General features: G+C 51.7%; 1 protein-coding gene across 1 annotated transcript; it reads right to left on the bottom strand.

Annotated features, from left to right (window-relative positions):
• Positions 1-1,997: 1,997 nt before the first annotated feature.
• RHCG (Rh family C glycoprotein) lies at positions 1,998-25,387 on the bottom strand. The gene is made up of 11 exons (XM_074966468.1): positions 25,066-25,387; positions 16,904-17,090; positions 14,558-14,708; positions 11,838-11,985; positions 11,071-11,237; positions 10,037-10,174; positions 9,803-9,939; positions 9,079-9,203; positions 7,481-7,554; positions 6,992-7,069; positions 1,998-6,370 (listed from the first exon to the last, which is right to left on the bottom strand). Exons 1-10 carry the CDS (start codon positions 25,250-25,252, stop codon positions 7,001-7,003), a joined length of 1,383 nt encoding a protein of 460 aa, XP_074822569.1. The 5' UTR covers positions 25,253-25,387; the 3' UTR covers positions 1,998-6,370; positions 6,992-7,000.
• Between the last annotated feature and the right edge of the window lie 1,117 nt (positions 25,388-26,504).

The raw sequence follows: 26,504 nt of genomic DNA, 5'->3' as shown, positions 1-26,504 counted from the left end.
GTTCGTGGGGCCCTGTAGGCAGCTTCATTTTCGGGTTCCCCCCCTTGGGACCCAGCAAAGAAAAAGAACATTCTCTCTTATCTCCCTCCCGTTTTTCATTCTTTTTTTCTTCATCCTCCTCCTATATTATAAGTAATAGGAAGTAAATGAAAATAAAGTGAGGTATCTTGATTGGGGAAGGGGATTGGGGTGCAGGAGCGTGTGAGGGGTGCAGGCTTTGGGCTGGGACAAGGGGTTGGGAGGAGGGGTGCAGGCTCTGGGAGGAAGTTTGGGTGTGGGGTGTGGGGTCTGGGCTGGGACAGGAGATTGGGGTATAGGAGGGGGTGAGGGGTGCTGGCTCTGGGCTGGGGCAAAGGGTTGGGGGGAGGGGTGCAGGCTCTGGGAGGAAGTTTGGGTGTGGGGTGCGGTGTCTGGGCTGGGGCAAGGGGTTGGGAGGGGGGAGGGGTGCAGGCTCTGGGAGGAAGTTTGTGTGCAGGCTCTGGGCTGGGGCAGGGGGTTGGGGTGTGGGAGGGAGTCAGGGGGGCAGCGCTTACCTCTGGTGGCGTGGCTCCCAAAGCAACCAGCACACCTTTCTGGCAGTGGCTCCTAGGCGGGGGCAGTTCTCAGCCAATGGGAGCTGCGGAGTCAGTGCTCGGTGCGGGGGCAACGCGCAGAGACACCCCCCTCCCAGGGGCCGCAGGGACATGCCGGCCGCTTCCGGGAACGACGCGGCACGGAGGGAGGGAGGCAGAGTGGGCAGAGAGCCGCCTTAGCCCTGCTCTGCTGCTGCTGGTGTGTCTCTGTGTGCCCTTTGGGGGGGGGGCAGTGGGTCTCCGTGCGCTGCTCGGGGTGGGGGCAGCACGCAGAGCCACCTCCCCCCAGCCAGGGGAGCGTAGAGATGTGCCAGCAGCCAACCACTTCTGGGAGTAGCGCGGTGCCACCGGCCATGGCATGCAGGCAGCCTGCCTGCCTGTGCCCTGCTGCGCTGCTGCATTTTGGGGGCCCCCCTGTTGCTGGGGGCCCTGTGCCACCGCACAGTGTGTTTAATGGTTAATCCATTCCTGGGAGTGAGGGAGGTGAGATTAAATCTTTCCCCTGCAGCACTAGGCACCCAAACACCACAGCACCAAATTAGAGCATGGGAGCCTTGATGTGCCCCAGGCCTAGTCCTCAGTCATGCCCTTCCTGCCCTTGGGGCAGGGGTCGGAGAGTGACTTTAAGCACCTCACCCTGCCCCTTACATACTCCGACCTAATCCCCTACTGGGAGTGCTTACGTCTGCTCTACACCAGCCAGCAAGGCCCTCGGTGGGCGGAGGTATTCCTAATGGGGCCATTTCCACCCCCCTGAAGGCTCCATTATGGTGCCAAAGCTGCATAAAAAGGAGGTGAGCAAAACTGAGACTCAAGCCCCATGAGTCAAAATAGAAAGTGAAACTCATCAGGCTTGAGTAGGGTTACCCGATAGCAACTGTGAAAAAAACAGGACACGGGTTGGGGAGTAATAGGCACCTATTTAAGAAAAAGTCCCAAAAAACAGGACTGTCCCTTTACAAACGGGATGGATGGTCACTCTAGACTTGAGTGAAATGCTCTGTAAACAAAGATAATCGCAGGGAAATCTTGAATACCGGGTGCAGATGTCGTTGCCCCATCTCAAAAAAGATATATTGGAATTGGGAAAGGTACAGAAAAGAACAACAAAAATAATTTGGGGTATGGAACAACTTCCATATGAGGAGAGATTAATAAGACTGGGACTTTTCAGCTCGGAAAAGAGACAACTAAGGGGGGATTAAGGGGAGGGATAGCTCAGGGGTTTGAGCATTGGCCTGCTAAACCCAGGGTTGTGAGTTCAATCCTTGAGGGGGCCATTTAGGGATTTGAGCAGGGGGTTGGACTAGATGACCTCCTGAGGTCCCTTCCAACCCTGATATTCTATGATTCTATATGGTAGAGGTCTATAAAATCACAACTGGTATGGAGAAAGTAAATAAGGACGTTTTATTTCCTCCTTCTCATAACACAAGAACTAGGGGTCACCAAATGAAATTAATAGACAGCAGGTATAAAACAAAGGAAATATTTCAGCACACAGTCAACCTTTGGAATTATTTGCCAGGGGATGTTGTGAAGGCCAAAACTATAACAGGGTTCAAAAAAGAACTAGATAAATGTATGGAGGATAGGTCCATCAGTGGCTATTAGTATGGTATCCCTAGCCTCTGTGTGCCAGGGATGGATCACTCAATGATTACCTGTTCTGTTCATTCCCTCTGAAGCACCTGGCATTGGCCACTGTAGGAAGACAGGACACTGGGCTAGATGGACTTTTAGTCTGACCCAGTATGGCTGTTCTTATGGAAAATGCAGTAAGGTCCCCAAGCCACCAGATCAGTTAGTTAAGCAGGGAAGGAACTACTTCACAATACTGGAATGGCTTTTTATCACATTAATAGAATTATTAGCACAAAAGACTGAAGCTCCCAAGGTCTGTCCCTGGCTCCCTACAGGCATGGGGGTGAAGGGGGCTAGGATCCCTGCCAATTCAGCCAATTCAGGCAGGGGCACCTCATCTCCCTCTCTCCAGTTGACCCAGGAGTGGAGCTGATTGCTACCAGCCTCGTCACAAGGGTTTGAGTCTTTACTGCCCTGCACATTGTGCAATCATGTCCACCAGGGCAAAACCCTGCCACTTGGATCTGATCATGTTTCACACTCCCTTTGCACTGCTCTAAGGTGCATGCAGTGGAGACTCTGACTCAGGGCCTTTGGACGGGGGAGAGTGTCAGGAAGAGTTCCCCTTTTAAAGATCCAAACTGCCCCACAGCAGCCCACCCCTTAATTTTTGCCACCCTGTCCAAGTAGAGGTGGATTAAGACTTACTGGGGCCCTGGACACAAACAACATTTGGGCTCCCCACACCCTCTTCACCAGGAGGCCCTGTCCCCTGCTCCTCCTCTTCCTCCCACAAGGCCCTGCCCCCTGGCCAGGCCAGAACCTGGAGCCAGACCATGGTAAGACACGGTAAGAGCTGCCCAGGGAGACTGGGCTGCTGAGGGGAGCCCCAGGCCCGCCACCTGTCCTGAGCAGTGTGGGGACATGGGCTGGGGGCTGCTTTCGAGTACCCCAGCCCACCGTGCAGGGGTCCCCCCAGCAGTCTGTTAATCCACCACTGTGCCCAAGCATGTCCAGTACTGGCCCATACTGCCACAGTGCTCCAAGCTGCAAACTTTGCGCCATTACTGCAGAGGATGGCAGTCCTTTTTTTTTTTTTTTTTTTTAAATAGCAGGGTCATCTCAGGTCAAACCAAGACAAACCCTGATTTCTACCAGAGCTTCTCCTGGCGCTGGGTTTCCTCGACCCGGGAACACAGCATTTCAGAGCCTCCTCCTTTGTCACAATGTTTTTCAGTTCCACCAAGCAAACTGTCCAATTAGAGCAGGGCCTCTTTCTTCCATCTTTACCGACATTTAATTAACATGCTGCCGCTGGCAGCTGCTGACAAATTCCAGAAACATGTTGTAAAGGGTTTTTGTCTTTACCCAGCATGGAAAATGAGGGTGTCACATCCCAAGGGGGCGTGAATAGCTACTTTCACCTCCCCCTCTCAGGTGTGAGAATTACAGAGAGACATAGAGAAGAGACCCCATCACCCCTCCCATCGCCTTTCTTTCCTTTTCGCTCTCTGTTCCTCATATATTACCCTGAGAAATACACTGGCTCCAGAACGGGTTTTCTCCCCTGCCCCCAAATTCCTCTCTTATTGCCAGTTTTTCACTTATGTGCTTGATGCATGGGAGAAGGTCGAGTGACTTGAGCACTGGACTGAAACTCAGGAGACTTGGGGTCTATTCTTGGCTCTGCTGAGTGACCTGGGGCAAATCACTTCCCCCCTCTGTGCCTGGTTTCCCCATCTGTAAAATGGGGATAATGATATTGCCCTCCTTTGTAAAGCACTTTCAGCTCTACCAATGAAAAGCAATGTACAAGAGCTAGGTATTATTAATATGGGAAAGGGATCCACATTCTGTATCTTGGACTCTGACGGATCAGGACCCTCCAGCATAACCATCTAGACAGAAGGGAATGATCTGTCCCAAGAGAGGGGGTATGGCCTGAAACCAACAGAGAGGGAAAAGTTCTGAATAGTCAGTGACTGGGCAGTGAAACAGCTTCCCCAGGAGAGCGATAGAGGCTCGGTCACTGCAGCCTGGAGAATATGGGAGTGGGGACAACAGAGGCAGCAGTTCTGCTCAGACTGGAAGAGCAAAGTGACCCATTTTCGCAAGGGATCAACGTGCAGCAAAAATATTTCCACCAAGCAGCCAGCACAACACCATTTGGACCCGAACACCAGCAGTTTGGAGAAGCAGAGGCAGTACACCAATGATCCGCAAGGCAGTCCTAGGCCCAGATCATCGGAACCATGTAGGTGTGATATCTGCGTGCATGGTTATTGTGATTTCACATGCAGCGAGTACAGCTGTGCACCCAAAGGCCCAGCCAGACCTCAAACCAGTCACTGATATGGGCACTGGCTTGGAATGTGAGCACAGATGGGCCTGATTTTCAAGTGCTCAGCATTTGCTATGAGGGCCAGATTACCAAAAGGGCCCAGCACCCCACCTGCTGAGCAATTTGGAAAATTTGGCCCTTTATTTTGGTGCCTAAAATGGGACCTGAGCTCTCTGGGAATCTGAGCCCATGTAAGTGCTCAGCTCTAAGCAGCTGGGCCCTGATATGTCCCAGGCACAACAGCATTGTCAGCCCATGGTGTTCAAAACACACAATGTGTCTGAAGTCAGTCTGAAACCAGACCATGTGGGCCGGAGTCCCCGAGGTGTGGAGCTTCCCAGCTCCCCTGACTTCACGGGGCGTTGAGGAGAAGGGGGTTCAGCACCTGGGAAAAGATGGATTGAAATGTATTTCAGGAACATGGTGCTGGGCCCATAGGCCAACTGGCTCCCCTCACCCCCTGTCCTTGGATTTTAGATGTTCTCTCCTTTGTTTTCACTAGCAGCATTCCCGTTCCCTGCCCCAGTATAGTAGCGGGAGGGGGCTGTTGGCCTGATCAGCCCCTTGATTGCGCTGGCTCAGAGAGGAGGCTGGTAGCATGGGGCTCTGTGCAACAAAAACAGGGATCAACCCGCCCTCCTCCCCCACATCAAACCTTCCATTGAAGGCTGAAAAATTCCCATGAACCAATCATGTTGCAAGTGAATCTGTCTCTATCCCAGCATCCTCCCACCATGGCTCCCTTTGTATTGCTACTGGGGGAAATGGGGCAATGGCCAGAGTCCCACCTGACTGTCACTGCCCATTAAAAATGGGACATCTCGTCACCCTAGTAAAGGGACAGTCCTGTTTTTTGGGACTTTTTCTTATATAGGGGCCTATTACCCCCCCACCTCGTCCTGTTTTTTCACAGTTGCTATCTGGTAACCCTACTCATTACCCAACGGAGCACACCGCTGGAAAGAATAACACAGTGCTTTTTATTCACATGTCCAGGAGCAAGAGCTAATGACAAAGAGGAGGGAGAGAGAAGGGCAGCTGAGCTCCAGGAGTTGGGGAGCTCCAGGAGTCAGGGACCCGGTGGTCAGGCCAAGAAAGCAAACATTTGTTTTGAGTCAGCATCGCAAAGGAACTGAGAAAGGGGGTAGGCACGCAGACTCTAATCCCTTGAGCAAGTCACTTTCTTTCCTTGTGCCCCTTGTTCCCCATCTGCCAAATAGGAGTAATGATGCTTACCCACTTCACAGGGGTGTTGGGAGGGTTAATTATTAACGATTGCAAAGCACTGGATATGTGCCAAGTATGATTATCTCCTCTAAGTGTAACAGTGCCCCCCAGCTGCAAGGACAGGCTTCTCTTACCCCCGAACTGGATCCATTATTATTGGCCCTTCACCCTCCACAATCCCCAGCATCCAAGGTGTCGTGGGGTCCAGTTAACTCTGGGCCCAGACACAGCGCCAGCTGAATTGTTCCCGTGTGAAATCTGGGAACTTGAAACCTGAGAGATCCCACCCAACAAGCACCTAGTAAAACAACTCCCCCCATAGGTGCTAAGCCCCCCCCACTGCCGCTGCCCTGTGGCAGTGCTAAGGGAGATGCCCCAGTGTCCGTTTCAAAGCTCTGGCCCCGTGCTCTCAGGTAAGCAAAGACATATGGCTTCACTGGCTGTTCTCCAGTGTGTTGCTTAGTGTAAACAGGGCCTCTTCCAAGCTATCCCACCACAGAGGGGAATGTGGGAAAGGAAATGGGGCCTTTGAGTGCTTCCGAAGAGTCTGTGTCCAGTTGGGGATTGTCGCAGGGCACCTCCTTTTCTCAAAATACACCAATAGTGTCTCTGGAGAACTAGAGACGGAGGAGGAGTCCGAAGCCACCTAAAGGAAACCCAGAGGAAGAGGCAGGTCAGGGGTCTGTCTGTGACCTCTTAACAGCAGGATGATGGAGAGTATCCCTCCCGCCCACCGGCTACCTGGCACATTCCCCTGGCAGCTGCCTGGCACCCTCACCCCTCCCCCGCCCCCGCCTGGGCTAGTGACTGAGCAGTCGCCTTTGGGGTAAGGTTTCACTAGGCTGGCCATGGCCTGAGACACATGTGCTGGGCCATTTAGCACCTCTCCTTACCCTTCTCCTGGTGAAATCCTGCCCTTTACTGTGACACCAATAACAGGCAGTTAGTACAGTCACACCACACACCCATATACACCCACTCCCCAACCCCCTTCCTGCCATACCCACATGAGAAAGGTCTCGGTGCCCAGCATTTCTGCCACGAGACAAGCATGCTGTCATGGATCCCTGATGGATGAGCCCATGTGTGCATGGCACTGGCCAGTGCCCTGTGCCTGTGTGCTGCCACGAGGGCAACCAGGATCCACTAGTCCCTATCCATGCAGACTTCCAAGTGCCGGATGCTAGTGCTCTAGGGGCACCCTCTGCCAGACCAGCTCTTGGGCTCTTCAAGGCCTGCCCTCCCTATGCATCTCAGCCCTGCCTACCCAGGTGGGTTAGGAAGTCACAGGTTTGAGGGTGGGGTCATGCATGTGGTACAGGCCGCTCTCCTCATCCTCAGGCACCTGCAAAGACAACAAAACTTCCATCAGGTCCCCATGCCCTGTCATGAAGGTATTGACAGAGCCTGCTTTCCTGCCAGTGGGGGGTGCCATAGCCACACAGCTGGGGAGGGAAACGATAAACAATGGTGCGGCCATGTCATGGACAATAGCGCCACCTTGTGGCACACCACAACTCCCAAACAGTCCACAGAGCTTAGGCCTAAAGCCACAAACAGGATCCCAACACCTCCTTCTGCCACGCACCAGCCCCCATCACCAAACCCCATTACCCCAGCCATATGGACACTGAGCCCCAAATCCCCATCAGCCGAAGGGCACCTGACTGCGACACCCTCCCCTGCACACAGGCCACCAGGCCCCAAAGCTCCCCTGCCCTGGCCACAGTGACAAGGACCAGGCCCCATAGCTCACCTCCCAGTAGACATCATCCTCAAAGCAGTTCTCATCAGCAGGGTCCCCCAAGAACGGCAATTTCAAAATAGCACCTTAAAGCCACAAAACAGAGAGTGAGATGGGAAATGCCTCAATCAATGAGAAACAAGCAGGCCAGGGCCAGGGGAAAGCGGCCAGGGACGAGCCCCACTGGGGTGAGCGGCTGGGGGAGAGAGGGATCAGGGAAACTATTCCCTTCCTGTGTTGTAGGTGAAGTGAGGTTGGGTCAGTTTTGAGCATGTCTAGCCCTGGCCCTTCATATTCTCCCTGCCCCGCAGGCCCAGGGGGGTCTTGTTTCGGGGAAGTCAGTGAAGTGGAGTTCACAGGCTGGGAGTAATTTTAAAGCGTGAATCATGTGGTGCATTATAGCAATGTGGGCAATCCTATGGGAAACATCTGGGGAAGGGGCCATCTCCTCTCCTACTATCTGTTAGATGCTGAAAGCAGAAAAGTGCTTCCTAAAATGGAGACCTGCTCCTGAGAGAGCAACATCCCTGGGAGGCAGCAGGCGAGGCTTGGGCTAGAATTCCGCCGTACCCCAACCACCCACAGGATGGTAGCAGCAAAACGTCAAATGGGGAAATGCAGAGCACCTGACCGCAAGTGTAACACCCGGGGCAGCCAATCAGAGACAGAAAAAATTAGAACTAGAGCTCACCCTTAGCTCAGCACTGAATCAAACTAGACTCACATCTAACCCAACCCAGCCACAAACAGAACCAGACAGCAACTTCCAAACTAACCCAAGGACTCAGGCTGAACCTGCTGAGATTCAGGGTTCTACATTCGCTGATCTATTTCCTCTCCCCTTCTGGACTTGGGGGAGTTCAGCTGGAAGCAGAAGCCTCTGGGACCTCACAAGCCCTGGCCTGTTTTCCATGGAAATGCTCAGCTCTGTTTGGGATACAGAACTGATCCTCTAAAATTGTTATGTTCCCCATTCATTGCAGCCTTCCTGGTTCCTGCTGCTATTTTCCAGCCCCCCTTTTGGTTCAGAACATGCCCCAAAGTCTCATCCTGCCTGCTAAAAGGGGATGGAGCAGCAGATGGGGCTGCAGAACATCTGGGCAATTCCCCGCTCCAGGCTGTCAAAGATGTGCCTTATCCCGGTGTGTCTCGTGGTGGACAATGTGCCAGAGCCAGGATCTGCCCATTCTGCTGGGGACCTGCAGGGCACAGCGCTGCGCTGCCATACGAGGAAGGCCTACCTCCAGAGGGCAGTAGTTTTGGAAATGACATCATAGTTTCAACCAATCAACATTTCCCACATGACATCGGGAAGTGCCACTTTTGGAGGTAGGAGTTCCTGCGATGCTGGGGTGGGAGAGGTATTCAGGGGTTGTTGTGGTAGGGCCAGTGGGGAACAAAATAGTCCTTGGAATGCCACATGTTTGCAAGCCTTAGGGCTCATCTCAATTTCAGCGGCTGCATGTGGGAGCAGAAGGGTCTTCTAGCCCAGGAGATGGACCCTTCCTGATAGCCAGGGTGTGAGCAATTCAAGTGGCTGAGCCGGCCACTCTACAACCACAGCCTGGACCTGGGCCTTCTCCTCCATTCCCTGCACCCCGCGCACTCACCCACAATGGCCCCCCCAGCCAAGGCCATGGCCAGGGACACAAAAATGCCAGCTGCCTGGAACCCCCCTTGGACAGTCGGCGTCCAATCCTTGTAGTCACCCGTGAAATCAAAGGCACTGATGAGCCTGCGAGGAAGGGAAATGATGAGACCAGCTGTCAGAGAGACACTCCTCTGAGTCAGGGAGTCTGTGCTGTGGAGGACGGGGGAGCTGCATTCACAGCCCCTTCAAACCATCTCCCTGGCACTGAGAGGACACATTCCCATCGGAGAGTGGAGAGATTGTAGCAACATAGCCCAGCCTCTTTGCTTTTATTCCTTCTTTTCCAGTCCGTTCCCACCAACAGGCTGCAAACTAGAGGGGTCCAAAAACAACGAGACCCGGGGTGACTTTGAGACCTTCACGGTTTATCCCGGAGTTTGACCCAGAAAAGGAAGCAACAGAGATAAAGAGATGCCCCTTCATGAACCCAACAGCCCCTGCTCAGAGTCCTCCAGAATGAAGGTGGGCCTTGGAGTTATAGGGGCTCCCAAAAGGGGGCAGCTGGAAGAGGCTGCAATCCTCCAAGCCTGACTCAGCCCTACAGGCCCAGCACCACTCAGGATGCATATCTGTAAGGGGCAACTCAGCTGCTGCCACTGACTCATATCATCTCCCTCCCCCCCAACACACACGCTGGCCCATAACCCACCCCATCGCCATGGGAGAGATTTAAGCCATTTTACCCTTCCTTTCCATACACCTCTTCAGTGGCTGCGGCTGCGGTGACAGCCCCCACGATCCCCCCAATAAGCCCCGGCATGGCATGTAGGTTGTGGATGCCGCAGGTGTCCTGGATGTTCAGCTTGGACTCCAGGAATGGCTGGAGGGAATGGAGGAGAGAGAGAGAGAGAGAGAGAGATAATTTCCTCTCCCTAACTAAGAGGCAAGAGCCTGGAATTCCTCTGAGCAGCACTTACCATGAGGTAGACGAATCCAACGGTGGACACGATGCCACAGAGGAATCCAACGATGAGGGATCCGTATGGAGTCAGCATCATCTCCGCGCTGGTCCCCACAGCCACACCACCAGCCAGCGTTGCATTCTGGATATGAACCTGTGCAAATAACGCTCACGTCTTACCACTTCGGCTTTGGGACAAGAGAGTTTTAAGCCCATTAGTGGCAACATTTCAAGGCAACCAAGGAGAAAAGCAGGGGAGAAAATGTTCACAGAGAAAATGAAGATCTGGGCCCATTTTCCTTTGCATTGGGATTGGCTCCCTGCCCATCGCAAATTCCAAATTACTGGATTTGCCTGAAGCCAGAGATTTTTGACCACCAAAAGTTACATGAATGGGAGGAGATTGAAGATGAAATGTCAACAGCTGATGGGCTGGGGCATCATTTTCATGTAGTAGAAACAAAAAACTGCATACACACATGTGCACTGCTGCACAGATATTCCCAAAGCTTGGTGCTGGCACAAGCACAGCACTGTATGGGGCCTGCTGTCTCTCCCATAAACGAGCACACACCCAGAAAACACCCTGCTCTGACACACACGTCACTGTATGGGCCCCACTCCCTCACAAGCACACACACCTAACACCATATGCTTTCATGACACCGTACAGTTCAACCCTGGAACATGCCCACCACCATGGGACCATTCCCACCGGCTCTGCAGCACAGGTGCCTGCATGGCTCTGCCGTCCTATGGATCCGCCGGCACACAGGTGATCACACATATCTGCTCCTCCATTTGCCCAAGCATGCTCACATACCTGCTGCTGCATGGAAACCGCACATGGTTTTCATGACAGAGCTTTGCAAAACAATTCATTCCCTTAACATGGCTCAAGCTGCTGTGCAGAGGCTAGGAGCCCTGGATGCAACCCCATGAAATCCGGTGCACACTCACCAAAGGAAGCAGCCCCAATCAGACTGCCTGGCCCTTCAGTCATCTATGAGCCAGGAGAGGGCACAGCAGGCGTCTCCAGTCTGTGCTTACCATGTCGAGCTTGCCTTTCTTCTGCAGCAGGCTGGAGAAGGCCACGGTGGTGAGGACACAGGAGGCCAGTGAGCAGTAGGTGTTAATGGTGGCTCGGTGCTGCGCATCCCCATGGTTTGAAACAGCTGAGTTAAAGCTGGGCCAGTACATCCACAGGTACAGAGTACCTGGGAGAGGAGGGGCAGGAGTGGGACAGTGAGGGGGAGGAGTAGGAGGGAGGGGAAGGAAAACAGGGAGCAGCAAGGGGAAGGGGGGTTAAAAAGAAACCACAAGAGATGATAGTTATATGGCGAGGAGGCTAAAGCCGGCCGTGCCCCAAACCCCCAGCTCCGCCTCCACGGCCAACTCTTCCCTCTTCCCGAAACGCTCCAACCAGGAACTCAAAGCTGCAATAGCAGATGGAGCCTTTCATTTCTAGGGCACCAATTGCGGTCGGACCCCAGGCTGGGGGGACTGGCGGGCTCTGGGGTGTCTCGGAATGGGACATGGAGCCTCTCACTTCATAGCATCAGTTCTAGTCAGCCCCCAGGTTGGAATGGCACATGGAGCCTTACAATTCTAGGGCACTAGTTCTAATTTTATCCAGCCCTGGGGCAGGGGGTTGGGGGAGGGGGACTGGCCAGCTCTGAGGTGTCAGGATTAGGAAATGGGATACACAGGTTTTCACCACTAGGGCACTGGCTCCAGTCTGGTTTCACACAGCCTGTGGGATGTAGGAGGGACCCAGCACAGCTTTCATGAAGTCTCCAAGTCCACAGTTAACTCACCGATCATAGCAAAGAGGTCAGAGTGGTACACAGAGCCTTGCTTGTCTTTACTCTGTTCCAGGTTGGGCCGGTACAGAATTCTGGTCACTGTCAGGCCAAAATAGGCTCCAAAGGTATGAATGGTCATGGATCCACCAGCATCTTTAACCTGTGGACACAGAGCAGAGGAAAATTCACATGTTGGGAGTATTCTGGCCAATCGACTGTCCGTCTGTCCAGCCTGTGCTGGGTCACTACAGGAGGGGAACAGAAATGCTCCTGGTCCCTCCGACTGGCAGGCAGAACATCTCAGCCACATCCTTCGAATTAGCCTCCTCTGTGGAAGGCATCATGGCAAAGGGGCATTTCTGGCCCCTCCATCATCTGACTCCATGGCGCATGGGTTCCAACAGCATCCCAGAGTAGAACTACCCCGAGGTGGCAGTCCCAGCGTGGGCAGGTAAAGGGCAGACAAAGAACAGGACTTTTAAGTAGAGTTTATTGCCCCTTGAAACCTGGGGCTTTTAGAACAAATATTAAAAAGCCACAAAACTCCCAGTAAAGGCCATGAGCAGAGATGGGCAGAACCAGAACTGCAGACCCATTGGCAATGCTCAGATCTGGATCCAAACTTCCCAGCTGGCCCTTATCTCTCTAAAGGGCTGACTCAGAACTCGAGGTGCAAACACCCCAGAACTTTGAGGGAGGGGAGTAATCAGGATCTGGCCACCATGAGGAATGAACCCCAGTCATCTCTCTCCTCAGCTCTTACTTTCCTCCTTTTCTCCCCCTCTTCCCTTCACTGCTGCTGCCTCCCACACTTGTGCTTGTTGTTTTCCATCCTTTTCTTCTGCCTCAAGACACACATGCAGCTGCTGAGATGAACTCTCCTGGAAGGGAGCTTTCCAAAGGCATTCTCCCTAGCTAAGTTCACCCAGAGCATTGGTGTCGGGAGGAACAACTATGCAGATGGAAATAATGGGCAGTCCCCCAAAACGAAAAGGGTTGAACTTCCACCCCCACACACAAGCTCCGGTCTGGACACTTAAATTATTCGCTAATGAGACAGGAGGGAGTTCCAGAGATGAGAGTTTAAAGGGATACAGTAAAGATAATCATCACATATTCAAACAATACCACCCTTCCTTGCTTATGAGCATCTACTAACCACCCCTGCCCCCCCTGCATTCCCTCTGCTGGGTTACTAAGGCCACCTACGTAAGCGAGACAAGGTGGGTGAGGTCATATCTTTTGTTGGGCCAACTTTGTTGGTGAGAGAGACAAGCCTGTGAGCTTACCCAGAGCTCTTCTTCAGGTCTGAAGAAGTTGACCTGAAGCAGAGCTCAGTGTAGCTTGAACACTTGTCTCTCTCTCCAACAGAAGTTGGTCCAGTAAAAGATATGACCTCACCCACCTTGTGTCTCTAATAGCCTGGGACCGACACAGCTGCAACAACACTGCATACCTAGGTTAGTGACATTTGGCACCTCAAAGAACCCAGTTTCCCTGTGGTGACTGATGTTCTGTGTTTCATTCAGCTGGGCTGATCAGTTTCACTTGTTCCCTTTCAGATGCCCCTGTGCATTTGGGCTCCCAACAGTGGAGGATTTATCTGTACTACAATTTTATTTTAAACCATGAAATTGTTGCCCTGGTACCTAGAGCACTGGACTGGGACTCTGGAGACCAGCAGTCCTGGGTTCTAGTCCTGACTCTGTCACTGGCCTGCTGTGTGCCCTTGGGCCAGTCATGTCACATCTCTGTGCCTCACTTTCCCCATTTGTAAAATTGGAATAGTGTTGCTCACCTCCTTTGTAAAGTGCTTTGAGATCTATAGATGAAAAGTAATATATAAAACCTAGGGATTATTATTTCTCTGCATTTGAGGTATCCTTCCTCCACCTCCACCCCAGTTTTGACCCCATCTGCACTTAGGATTGAGGTGAATGGGTTCCCCTTTCAGAACAAATCTCTGTTCCTCCACCAGAGCAAAAATCTCTCATACACTGCCAGAGGCCCTGTGGCTCCTTTACCAGACAGGTTTTCACTTTATGGTGTGCTCTGATTTTCTTCAGCTAAAGAAATATTACAGCAAGGGAAGGAGCCAAGAGGGAAATACTGTACAGCCATAAAGGGTCTGGCTACACCGCAAGAAAAAACCCTGCAGTGGCGAGTCTCAGAGTCCAGGTCAACTGACTCGGGCTTGCACTACAGGGCTAAAAATAACAGTGTAGATGTTCCCGATATGGCTGGAGCCCAGGCTCTGAGACTTGCTGCTGCTAGGGTTTTCTGCAGTGTAGACATACCCAAAGAGAGCATCAGGCCCTCTGTGTGGAGACTCCCTGGCTGTCTTAGGAAAACCCCACCAGAGGGGATCCCTTGCTCTCAAGTCACTGCCGCTGCTTGCAGAACCCTAAGAGATTTCCCATTCCCTGACTAAGGTAGGAGAGAAGCTAAAGGGTGGGAGAAGTAGCCCTGGCTGTTTGCTCATTGATGTGTTTGGAATCTTTTTACATTTCTGCTTGAATTGTTGTGGCTGGAATTAACCCTATGTGTTTAGCCAAACAAGGAGCTGATGGACCTGACTGGAGCCAGGCACTGTACAATAGCCTACAGACAACTCTGCTGCTGCACCTCACTCCGGACCTGCATCCCCTCTACCTGGCTCGGACACCCTGTTTGCACTGCCAGAGAGGAAGGGCAGGAGACAGCCGATTTTTCTGACTCGAGGGGAGCCTTACGTGGAGCAGGCTGATGAGGATGTACTCATTCACAGCAAAGAGCGTGACTTGAAACAACGTCAGGGTGAGCAGCTGCACAGGGCTGGTTTTGCCCAGGATGGCCCCAAAGGCGATGCAGACAGAACCAACGCAGAAATCTGCATTGATCAGGCTGGGGAGCAGGGGATGGGAGAGAAAACAACCTGCAGGTTAGTAATGGAGATCCTCCCCCCTCCACCACTCCCAAATCTAGAGAGTCTCAACCTTGCCAGGACATGAACCTCATCCTGGCTTCCCCACCAACACCCCCCTTGCTGGGTGTGACTAGAACACAGCCCCTTTAAGGGACAGTACCACTTTTGTATCCCCCTCCCGCTGGGCGGTGGCAGCATAGATTCATAGATGGAGGCCAGAAGCGACCATTGTGATCCTTTCTAACACAGGCCACAGAACTTCCCCCACAATAACTCCTAGAGCAGATCTATTAGAAAAACATCCAGTCTTGATTTAAAAATGGCCAGTGATGGAGAATCCCCCATGACCCGGGTAAACTGTTCCAATGGTTAATTGCTGTCACTGTACTCGGTATATGCATGGCTAAGGGTGAGAAGAGTTATGGGTCTCTCTTCACTGGGATCCCCAGAGGAGCTCCCAGTGGGAAGTTAGGAGACCTCTTGTAAGGATAAAGCCTTTTCCTGTAGCCATATTGTAAGGTCTGAGGCCTTTGTCTGCAGCCATATTAGGAGAGCAGCAGCCAAGAGCAGAAGCAGAAAGTCACATCTTCACATTCTATCTAAATTACATTAAAACAATGTACTATCGGGCTGTTAAGAAAGCGATCCTGTCCTAATAGTACCCATCATCACCAGATAAAGAAACAAATCTTAAGATGGTTAAAGAAAACTTTGTGTGATGGCATCCTGTCTGGCAACTTATCAACAAGTTGTGGTTGTGAAATCCCTACTTCTCTATTGTTTATCTGTATGGTCTCTGTCTGGTTCTTTGATTGTTTGTCTGTTGCATAACAAATTTTGCTGGGTGTAAATCAATTGAGGTGGTTGGGTATGATTGCTTAAAGGATTGTTTTACAATATGTTAGGATTGGTTAGAAAATTGTTTAGTCATATTTTAGTTAAATGATTACGCTACAGCTAAGCAGGACTCAGGTTTCACTATTTAAACTGGATCCAAAAGGAAGCTCTTGAGAACCATCTCCAGGACACAGCCCCAAGATCAGAGCTGCCAGACCACAACACCCTGCTAATTACACCATGCAGAAACTGGAGTCCCCCAGATTTCCTGCTGGCCAGTCAGGATCAGGTTAAGTTTGTCTGCCTTATTGGGAGTGGTGAACATTATATGCTTAGCATGGGCATTCTGTTTTGGTGATTGTTAATAAATAGAGGTTAAGTAGGATATTACTGTGTAAGACTCTTTCACTGGTGGAAGACCCTGTAAACCCGCAAAAGATTAAGCCCTGAGTCCACAGGGAATGGGTGTTTGCTCTCAGTCCACAGGGAATGGGTGTTTACCCAGAGCCCATGGAGGAGTAGAGCCCAGAGCCCACGGAGGGGTAAAGTTAGGTGCCTTTTGTCTGGAGCCCTAGGAACTGGGAAAGGGTGGGGGTGCCTAAATCAACTGGGTTATATGCCTTGAGCCCTAGGAACTAGGTAGAGGTGGAAGCCTTGAGTCCTAGGAACTAGGTAGAGGTGGGATGTCCTAGAATATGCAGGCAACAAATTTAGGGTAAAGTTGGGTGCCTTATATCCGGAGCCCTAAGAACCGGGAAAGGGTGGAGTGCCTAAATTAACAGGGTTACGCCTTGAGCCCACGGAAGGGTAAAGGTGGGTGTCCTAGAGTGTGTGTAACAGAGAATTTTGTGCAGGTAACACCCTAGTCCTTAGCATGTGGAGAATGGCATAATGAAGTTTCATCAGATCTGAGGCTGTTTGTCCAAAAGGACCTGAGCAATGAAAGTCCCAAGACTGAGGACAAACAATGGCCCTGACACTTGGGGCTTGGCCTGGGGCCTGTGAGATTTGGTCTCATGTGGCTGGTCTTACCTGGCTCCTTCCTCACCATCCACCAGAGCCAGTCACCCCTGGAGTGGAGGGTGGAACGCAGTCACAGGTACACAGCGCCCTCACAGCTGAGGAGGGGAGGTGGAATTGGGACCAAAGACCTTTTCTTATGAAACAGGCTCCATGGGGTCTTTAACAGCAGGCAGGGCAGAAGATGTAATATGATCTGGAGCACCCTTTCTCCACAAAGAGCAGGGGCAGAACCTCCAGGCTGCTTGGTCCCCTCCCTCCCTGCATCTCCATTGTCCAGCAGGAGATGGGTTCCATCAGTCCCAAACCCTCTTACTTTTCCACTCCAATGAGTATCTTTCCATTCTCGAAAGAATGGAACCAGCCCTGCATCAGGAGAGCCCACTGGATCCCGAAGGCGGCAAGGAGGAAGTTGAAGCCAACAGCTCCAAAGCCATAGCGCTGGAGGAATGTCATCAGGAAGCCAAAACCCACGAAGATCATGACGTGGACATCCTGGAAAGCTGTGTCAGGGAGGAGAATTCATCATTATCATGGGGGGAGGGGAGGCAGGGACTCCTGCAGTTTAAAAACTTGGCAATACCCCTAGGTCAGAAATACCAATGATTTTTCAGGAGAAATTTTGAAAAAAAAAATTCATTTTAAATTGTGCACAAACATTTTTAAAACAAACTGAAAAATGAAAAACCTTCAGTTTTTGGAAATGCTTTTTGGTAAAATAGTTTGGCTTTGAGGAAAAACCATCAGTGTTTGGAAAGCCCTTTCAGTAAACATCATTGATTTTCATTTCAGTGAAAATATTCAGTTTTGAAAACAAAACACATGTATAAAAATAACCTGAGCTGTAAAGCACAAACATCTACCAACACATTTCTTTGTTTTCAATCTCCATTTTTTTTAACAAAAAAACCCCAGAGACTTTGAATCAGAATTAACATTTTCCATGCACACTTTTGCTCTACTAACAAACCCCTTTTCATTTGAAAAAACAAAAGTTTTGATAATTTTTTTGCCCAACAACCTGTCTGTGCTGGGTCAGAACCCAGTGTCACTGACTGCTCTGGTCCTTCCTGCTCTGGGAACTATTATTGTTAGCAGCCATTATTTGTATTATCATAGCACATACAAATGAATCCCCGTCATGGACCAGGACCCCATTGTGCTAGGCGCTGTACAAACAGCAAACAAAAAGACAGTCCCTGCCCCTAGGGGCTTACACTCTAAGTACAGGACAAGAGAGAACAGATGGACAGAGAGGAGGCACACACTCTGCTCACTTCAATGGAGGGTGAAATCCTGGCTGCAGTGAAGTCAATGGCAAAACTCCCATTGACTTCAATGGAGTCAGGATTTCACCCAGAGATTTTCATTCTTTGTTTCATTGTTTTCTTAATCGAAAGTGAACCTTCATCTGACTGGAGGTGCACAGCCGCTTTACCGGACACTTGTACTAAATAAGCCTGGTACTCAGGGCATGACAGCTCAGACACCGCTCCATATGTTCTGGTAGGAAAATGAGCCTCTAGAGAGGAATCCTTGATGTGATAAACCTGGAGTGGACGTCAGCACTGCTGGTTTCTTTCCGATAACGATCAGCCACAGCAATGTAAAGTGAAACTTGGGCACAGTTATAAATTAAACCATAAAAACCACATGTGCAAAAGCCTCCTGAGCAAGAGGAGGACGACGAGGACCGGTTCCCTCCACCAGTTCCCAGGGGGATCCCACGAGCAAACCAGCATGTGCTGCACTCTGCCACTGTGGAATGGAATGGGTAAACATTCCATATTGCTCAGATACGTCAATGTCTGTACTACACAGTGTGCAGAATATTGCACAACAGCATAGCATATTTGTTGTTTAAATGCTTGGGCACTGTCAGCTTGTCTTAGAGAGTGGGCTAGCTCAGAGAAAGGAAAACACTGTGCAGCTAAATCATGTGGAGTCCGGTCTAGGCGCTGACACTTACAATGGATTTTCCAGCCCTTTTCCCAGTGTTCAGAGGGAAGGCCGGCTGCGTTTTTGTGGCTAGTTTGCCATCTAGTGAAAGCACACGTCTTGAGTGGAACGAGAGTCTGATCCAGCTCCCACTGAGGCCAATGGGATTCTTTCCGTTGACTTCAATGGGAGTCAGATCAGGCCTTGAATGAAGCAAGGCTCTGCAGGAGTCCTGGTTTCAGTTACTGTGCACTTCACAAGCTCTACCAAGGTGTGGGGGGACGCGGGTGTGGATGGGATCCAGTCACGCTGTGCCAGACTCTGGCTTTTTTTTGTTCTTTCGGAAAAACCATACAGACGAGCTACAGGGCCAGATCCGCAGCTGGTGTAAGTCAGCATAGTTCCACTTGCTCCAACAAAGCTCTGCTGATTGATACCAGTCGAGGATCCAGACCATATAGATCTCAAAGTCATAGTTCAGGTGGTGGGGTTGAGATATTAATTATATTATTTTATTATTATTTATCTGTATTGTGGTAGCATGAAGGAGCCCTACTCATGGGCCAGGACCCTATTGTGCTAGGAGCTGTACAAACTCAGAACAAAAAGACCACCCCCCGTCTCAAAGAGTTTACAGTCTAAGGAAAGCTTTGTACTTTGTTTGCCCTTGAGAAGAGTAACGTGTTTGCGTCTCACATGGGCAGAGTAGGAGTCATGATGCCCTTAACTTTTTATTACATTACAATTAAGTACTTGGGTTTTAGTTTGTTTTATTTTGTTGTCATTTAGCAACCTTCACTGTTTACTGCAGGAAGAGTATGGCCCCTGGAATACTGTCTACACTGAAGAATCTTTCATTCCTTCTCCCCGCACTCAGAACAGATGATTCATCCTCCAGGGAATTTCACCAGCTGATGTTAAATTCAAGTGAATTTTAGTGCTGTTGCTGAACATGGTTGAATTGACAGCCCTGGAAATGGGCACCCCTAGATCAGTTATACACACCTTCCTCCCTGCCCACATTTTTCAACCCTACCCAGGAGGAACCATCTCTAGGGCCAGAAGAGAGAGTTTCCCCACTGTCCACTCTTTGTCTGCTGCTATTTTGTGAGCACCTTCCACCACTGCACAAACCAGGTCAGTTCCACTGTGGTACCAAGGATGGAAACGCTAATGAAAACCATTTCAACCACCTAGACCTGCTCTAAGCAGAGGTGACACAGAAAAAATGCCACTGCCCTATCTACACTAGTGTGGCTCTCATTGCCACTACCCACAGAGCCACACTGGGGCTAATGCCACCATGGGAAATTTTAACAAATAGGCACAGTGGCTACCCCTACACTATGAGCTAGGGGTGTAATTCCCAGCTCAGGTACATATACTTGCACTAGCACGACGAGAGTTAGTGAGCATGGCTTGTAGTGTAGACATGGCCAACTTTGGACGAACACTGGTTGGACACATGGCTTTCATAAGTAAACCCTGTTCTGAAAGACAATCCTTAGAGGCAACTGGGCTAGTCTCTAGGCTTCTTTGTTTTAGCTATAACACACTGTATTTGTAATGGAAGTGTTCTAAACCAGGGGTTCTCAACCTTTTTATTTCTGAGGCCCCCCCACCATGCTATAAAACATCCACAGCCCAAATGTCACAATAATGGGTTTTCTGCATATAAAAGGCCAGGGCTGGTGTTAGTGGGTAGCAACCTCATGCCACAGGAGCCCCCGCAAAGTTACATTGCTCAGGCTTCGGCTTCAGCCTCGGGTGGCGGGGCTCAGGGCCCCGAGCTTCAACCCCATGCGGCAGAGCTTCGGCTTTCTGCCCTGAGCCCCAGTGAGTCTGATGCTGGCCCTGCATGGCGGCCCCCCTGAAACCTGCTCGCTGCCCCCCAGGAGGCCCTGGACCCCTGGTTGTGAACCACTGTTCAAAACAGATCCATGGCTCAGTCCCTCATGCAGCCTTGGAAACGGTCATCTATCTTTGCAGGCTCTTCTGAGCTGCCACTCACCAGGTGACTCCCACCGGATGGCTTGCACAGGGGCTCAGGCCAGTTGTAAAGGGGTCAGCCAGCTGAATGATCCCTGTTTGCACATGAGACAATGGCCTGAGTGCACAGGGAAGCTGCTGTGAGCCAGGGAGGACTCAGACACCAGAATGGGATCAGCAATCCAGGTGAGTTTCCCTAGGAAGCTAGACCTCCCCATCTGAGAATGGCAGGTATTTTGCGTCCCGTTTGCCCTAGCTTGGGACAAGACAAACCTAGAAGGGGTTAATCAGTGGCATAGCCTTTGGCCTCCAGGGCACATCCAGTTTATTAAACAAGGTGACACTAGTTTGGAGTCTCAGCCTCATCGTCACTCCCGCCCTGGCAGACACCTGCACGCCTCCCAGCTTGGTGTGGCATGGGCGTTGGGTCGGTGGCACTCATGAACTTAACATGAATCTTGCATGCACTTGTTGATAAGGACACAACCTAACGAGGAAGCTGCCAGCTTGAGATACTTCCTTGGGTTGGGACCTGCAAGCCTCTTTGAGGGATTTGTATCTGAAATCCTCAAGGTCAGCTGCAGTTTGTCACATTTACGGCAACTGTAATGACTATATTGCACACTCCCACCAAGGGGTCCTTTTCCCTTTGTTTCACTGAAATACCTGGAGTTGCCTGCAGGCCTTGGAAGATCTTGTCCTCTCCCCTGTGACTTGCTCAAACACCAAAGTAATTTTCATTTGCCTTGGATGTCTCGCTGATCTTGTGCCAAACAGGGATGGGTGACCTGGAGTCCTGGCCCTGTATTGTACCGTGTCCTCTCAGCTGGAATTTCCTATCAACAGAGCTTGCAGGAGTCGGCTTTTTCTGGTTGCAGATGCTACTGCCTCCCCTTGTCCTCATGCACCCAGTTCACCCTCCACATACCTGCCTCCTTCCCTTCCCCCACTATACACCACAGCTGGTTTGTTCCAGAGAAATGGCTCATCCCCCAGCTGCCTTGCTATGGGAGGTGCGTGCTCTCCCCTCCTCAAGTGACCCAAAGGCTGGTGTCTGTCACACTCTGTGTTCAGGAGCACAGTCCCTCCCCCTATCCCTGAAAGAACTGCATGTCCCATTCCTGGGAGTGCTGCCCCCAGAAGCACTGCTGGCTGGCTGGTGGCATTTGGCACTGCTCCCAGTGCTATACTCAGGTGGGACAGCACAGGAAACTGGCTTTGGTTACCTATTGCTGGGGAGAGAGGGCATCTCACCTACCCCCACTAATTTTCTGATGCCAGCTAAACCCAGAACAATTGAAACCTTCTCATCTAAGGAAAGGAGGTCCCTATGACACCACTTGTATCACCATGTCCACCCCCTACAGGAGTTCAAAATAATACTAACACCTGAATCTGCTCAAAGGTTTCCATGGAGATCCATTTGCACCAGGCACCACCCCAAACACGCCCTGAGTTACTGGGGCTCCTTAGGGGACACAGCGGCAGAGTCCTCACCTGGTGCTGGCGTATCAGCTTAGAGTTTGCTGAAAGCTCTCGGGGATGGATGTGAACGTGACACTGATAAATGTTCCTTGACTAGGGAAGACCTCACCACCTGCCTACTCTGCACCTTTTCCATTGCAGTCCTAACACAGCTGTGTCTATCCCAGCTGACAGCCCCCTGCTGCAAGTGCCAGGGCATCTCCGCCAAGCCGTGAGGTTCTGTGCACACAGCACCCACCATCTGGCCATTTTACACAATGTTTTAGATCCTCCCTGTGTCAGCTCTTATTTCCACCCCCATCAGCTCCTGCCACCCTCCCTGCTGCCCACCTCACTCTGGCTTTCCATCCCCCACAGCTGGTCAGCCTCCCACCCACAACCACGCTGCCCATCGGTGCTACCATGCCGTATTTTAAACCGGCTAGTCAGGGGCTAAGGAGTCCCACCCTAGGTGTGCATGAGTGAAATCGAGCTCGTTCCTATTGGCTAGCTGTAAAAGAGGATACACTGTTGCAGCATATGCTAGGTTGCAGCCATTTAATTAGCGGGAGCGAGGCTTTGTCAGAGAGCAAAGCACTGCTGCTTTGGAGCACGACGAGCTGTTGGGACTGGGCCACTCTCACTGTTAGCTCCTGGTTTAGCAAAGTGAAGCATTTTGCTCAGGAAACCCAAGCAAGGGTGTTAACGGCAAAGTCCTGAGCCCCTCAGATGTTGTCTCTGCCTGCCCTGAGCGACTGGGAAGGGCCCCTGTGCAAGGCAAGGGAATGCCTCGAAGACACTGCAGGCAGATCAAACTTCTATGTTACACCCATGAGTCATTATTGTGGCTCCGTCAGTCATCTCCCAGAACGTGTCCCCCTGCCCTCAGCTGAGCCCAGGGCGAAGCAGCCAGCATTAAGTACATCAGCCCTTCATTCAGCACCTGTTTATTCCCTCTGGGTGGCACAGCACTTCCTCATGCTACCCAGCTTGGTGAGCACTGAGCCACACAGGTGTTTGCTGCTGCTTGCCCAGGATGCCAGCCTCTCCCTTGAGCCAGCTTTCCACGGCACTGAGCTCTGGGAAAAACAGCCTTCCTCCCTCCACCGCAAATGAAGAGGTCAGGGCTGCTCCTGGGCGAGGGGCTCTCATGGCAGCTAGAGGTCAGTGACAGCTAGAGGAAAATGGAGTCAGGGATGGGGAGGGGAGACCAGGTGGTGTATCTTTGCATCCCCATCTCCTCCAGGGAGGATGCTCTGGATCTGGCCTGCTGGTCAGCGAGCTGCTGTCACACCCATCCCCACTCAGCTCCGTGGGGCAGGGTCATGTCCTGGGCTGAGGAAAGGGCTGGAGAATTGAGGGATTTGTTCCTCCATACGAGCAGAAATGCTTTATCCAGCACAGCCCATGGAAGGCGGCAGCACACAGAAGCCTGCAGGATGGAGGAAAGTTTATCCCCTGGTCCTGCAGAGCATAGGAAACATGGCACTGGCATGGCAAAGTGCTCCAGTCACAGGGCCGGAAGAGTTTGTGGGAGGCTACGCACCTTTGGTGTAACCAGCCCAGTTTCTGGGCAAAAGGGCTGCCCCTTAGGAAGATGTGATAAGTCCTCTCTGGCAGGAATGATGGGGCTGAGGCCAGAAGGGGTGACTCACCGGAGGCAGGGAATCACCATAGCCATCCTTTCAATCTGGTGGCAGGACTGTATGAAGCAAGGACTGATGGGCAGCAAGGTGCTCTCTGCTGGGCTAGATGTGCTGGGGGGAGGGGAGAAGCCACAAGCATATGTGCTGCTTGGCAAGGTAACAGCCACCAGCACCTTTCCTCCCAAAGGACCCCCAGGTACTTCTCAAACTATATACATAAAGCAGCAGGTGAATGCAGACACCTCCAGGGGTGTGCATCTCGGCCTATACGCGTCCTCACAGAGCTGGAACCCAGCAGGGACGGGCTAGAGAATATTAACCCTGCGTCCCACATACCACATCCCAACTGCTATGGGCTCATACACAGTTTCCTCCTCTTCTCCTTAGTGTGTTTCACTGACAAGCAGAGATCATTCTGATGTCCTACAGCAGGGATCAGCAACCTTTGGCACGCGGCCCGCCGGTTTGTTCACCTGCTGTGTCCACATGTTCGGCCAATCACGTGGTTTGCCACTCCAGGCCAATGGGGGCTGCGGGAAGCGGCACAGGCCAAGGGATGTGCTGGCCGCTGCTTCCCGCAGCCCCCTTTGGCCTGGGACGGCAAATTGCGGCCAGTGGGAGCCGCGATTACCTGTCCCATCCACAGGTTCGGCCAAACAACTAGGGGGTTTACCCTGGCGGGCCGTGGGCCAAAGGTTGCCGATCACTGTCCTACAGCCTGTTAAGCAGGGGGGCCCTAGGCTTAGACTCAAGGATCCCAGCAGTAGATACAACATTCCCACATTCCTTTAGCCCTTCAGTTGCTTTCCCCCCATCCACCCCCCATGTCTGCAGGTAATGCAGACTAATGTGACTGTGAAACGAGCTCAGTCCCACCTGGTCTCTAGCAGGCAAGTATCTAAATCCCTAAACCAGCCAGTCTGACATAGTTTCTCCCCACAAGAAGTTCAGTCTTTGCTGCAGGAGAGGGATGAAATACATCTGCACAGCTGGAAGAAGGAGATAGGGCTGGGGCAGCTGCAAGTCAGGACTGAGGTGCACTGGTAGAGCTGGGTGGGCAGCCCAGGACTGGGATAAGGGTGGGGGGAGCTGCAGGTCAGGAGTGAGGTGCTCTGGGAGGGCTGTTCTGGGGAACCTAATACTGGGATAGAACAGGGGGATGTGGAGCAAGATTGGGCAGAGCTGGGGGGGCAGGGGCAATGGGAGGGCTCAGGGCAGCAATAGCCAGGGGTACTGCAGGCTGGGATGGAGGTGCATGAGCAGAGCTTCCGGGGGAAGTTCCCGCAGCACCTGCCTTCACAATCCTGGGGCTGCTTGTCTTGGACTTTCACAAGCCCCAGAACTTCAGTGACATTTGTCTCATTCGCCTTCCTCCTGGCTGGCCTGTGGGGGGGTCTGGCATTTACCAGTGCAGGGGCTGGTGTTTGCCAGCTGTACTCACATGGATACCTGAAGTAGAAATCGTTCTCTATGTCACTGGTGAGGTTCTTCTGGCGCCGCTCCTCCTTCCAGTGCGCATCGGCTTCGGGGTCAAAACGCACAAAGACCCCAAAGAGGATGATCATAGCGATCTCCCAGAGGAGGCAGACGAGCGGCAGCCGCCAACGCATATATGTGTTCTTCACCATCCCAGACCAGCTCACCCGCTCAGATCCCAGAGAACCCGCTGGGGTGGAGGGGATCCAGGCACCTAGACAGCACGAGCCCCAGTCCTGATGCCTGGGGAGACTCAGTCCATTTATATAAGTCTGGCGATGTGGGGCATGGTGCTGGGAGCTGTCAGTCCTCACAGCTGCCTGGGGCAGGCTCATATTTCAGTTCATGGCAAGTTTAATAGATTTGAACTCTCTCTGCTTCCAGCCACAAGAAGGGGGGTTGGGAGCACGGAGGCACACCTCCAGCACCTTCTCTGAGGAGCTCAAACCTACCTAGGAGGATTATACTTATCCCGGCTTTACAGATGGGGAAACCAAGGCACAAAAAGGGGCAACCGTCACATAGTGAATTGGCTGCAGAGCAGGGAACAGAACCCAGGACTCTTGATCCCCCCCACTCCCTTACTCTAGCCACTAGACCCCAATGTCCTTCAAGAGGCAGGAATAGAACCTAGGAGTCCCGAACCCCAACTCCCCACAGTAGCCACTAGATATGCTCCCCTCCAAGGGTCAGGAATACAGCTAGGGAGTCCTGAGCCTCACATCTCTTGCTCTAACCACTCGATCACTCTTCCCTCCTGGAATCTGAAATAGAACCCAGGAGTCCTGAATCCCTCCCTAACCACTAGGCCAGGGGTTCTCAACAAATTTTTTGCTGGCCTCAGAGTGCAGCCACCAACTCTTGCTCGTGGCTGCACTGACGCTTTTTCCTAAAAGTATTTATTTTTCGTAAATTAACAAAGTAATATGCACATATATATATTCAAATCATTGTAATTGATTTATGCAAGGTTTTGGGTTTTTTTTTTTTTCCAGACTCAATGATAAAAATAATGCACAGTTATCCCTATTCTTTACTGGACCTAACAGATTAGAAACGCAAATAAGGTGCTTTGCATGTTCTTGTCTTTTTTTATTATTGTTTCTTTTGCTTTTTTGGTAAAAGTGGTTGTACAACAATTCTGAAGTAAATTTTAAAAAGCTTTGACATAATAGAAGTCCAAATAGTAATGAAAAACATATCTGGGTGGCTTGGGTCTGGGAGAGGAGGGGAGGCATGGCTGTGACTGCAGCTGGCCCTGGGGCTCCTCCAGGTAGGTGGCAGGGCTCAGGCTGGCCCTGAGCTCCTCTGGCTGGGGGTGGGTGGTGGGGTGTGTGTGCTCCGGGCTTCAGCCAGTCTGGGGCTCCTCTGGTCAGGGGTGTGTGTGGGTGTGTGTCACTCGGG

Source organism: Natator depressus, chromosome 10 (genome assembly GCF_965152275.1).
Source record: "Natator depressus isolate rNatDep1 chromosome 10, rNatDep2.hap1, whole genome shotgun sequence".
NCBI lineage: Eukaryota > Metazoa > Chordata > Testudines > Cheloniidae > Natator > Natator depressus.
The sequence above is the reverse complement of the archived record's forward strand: the minus strand, read 5'-3'. Positions and strand labels throughout refer to the sequence as shown.

Excerpts from the sequence above, each read along its gene's own strand:
- RHCG (XM_074966468.1), bottom strand. The coding sequence starts at position 25,252 with ATGGTGAAGAACACATATATGCGTTGGCGGCTGCCGCTCGTCTGCCTC. Across the intron at positions 9,940-10,036 it reads TTGGATTCGTCTACCTCATG|CCATTCCTGGAGTCCAAGCT; the intron begins GTAAGTGCTGCT and ends CATTCCCTCCAG. Across the intron at positions 9,204-9,802 it reads GAGGTGTATGGAAAGGAAGG|GCTCATCAGTGCCTTTGATT; the intron begins GTAAAATGGCTT and ends CCTTCCTCGCAG.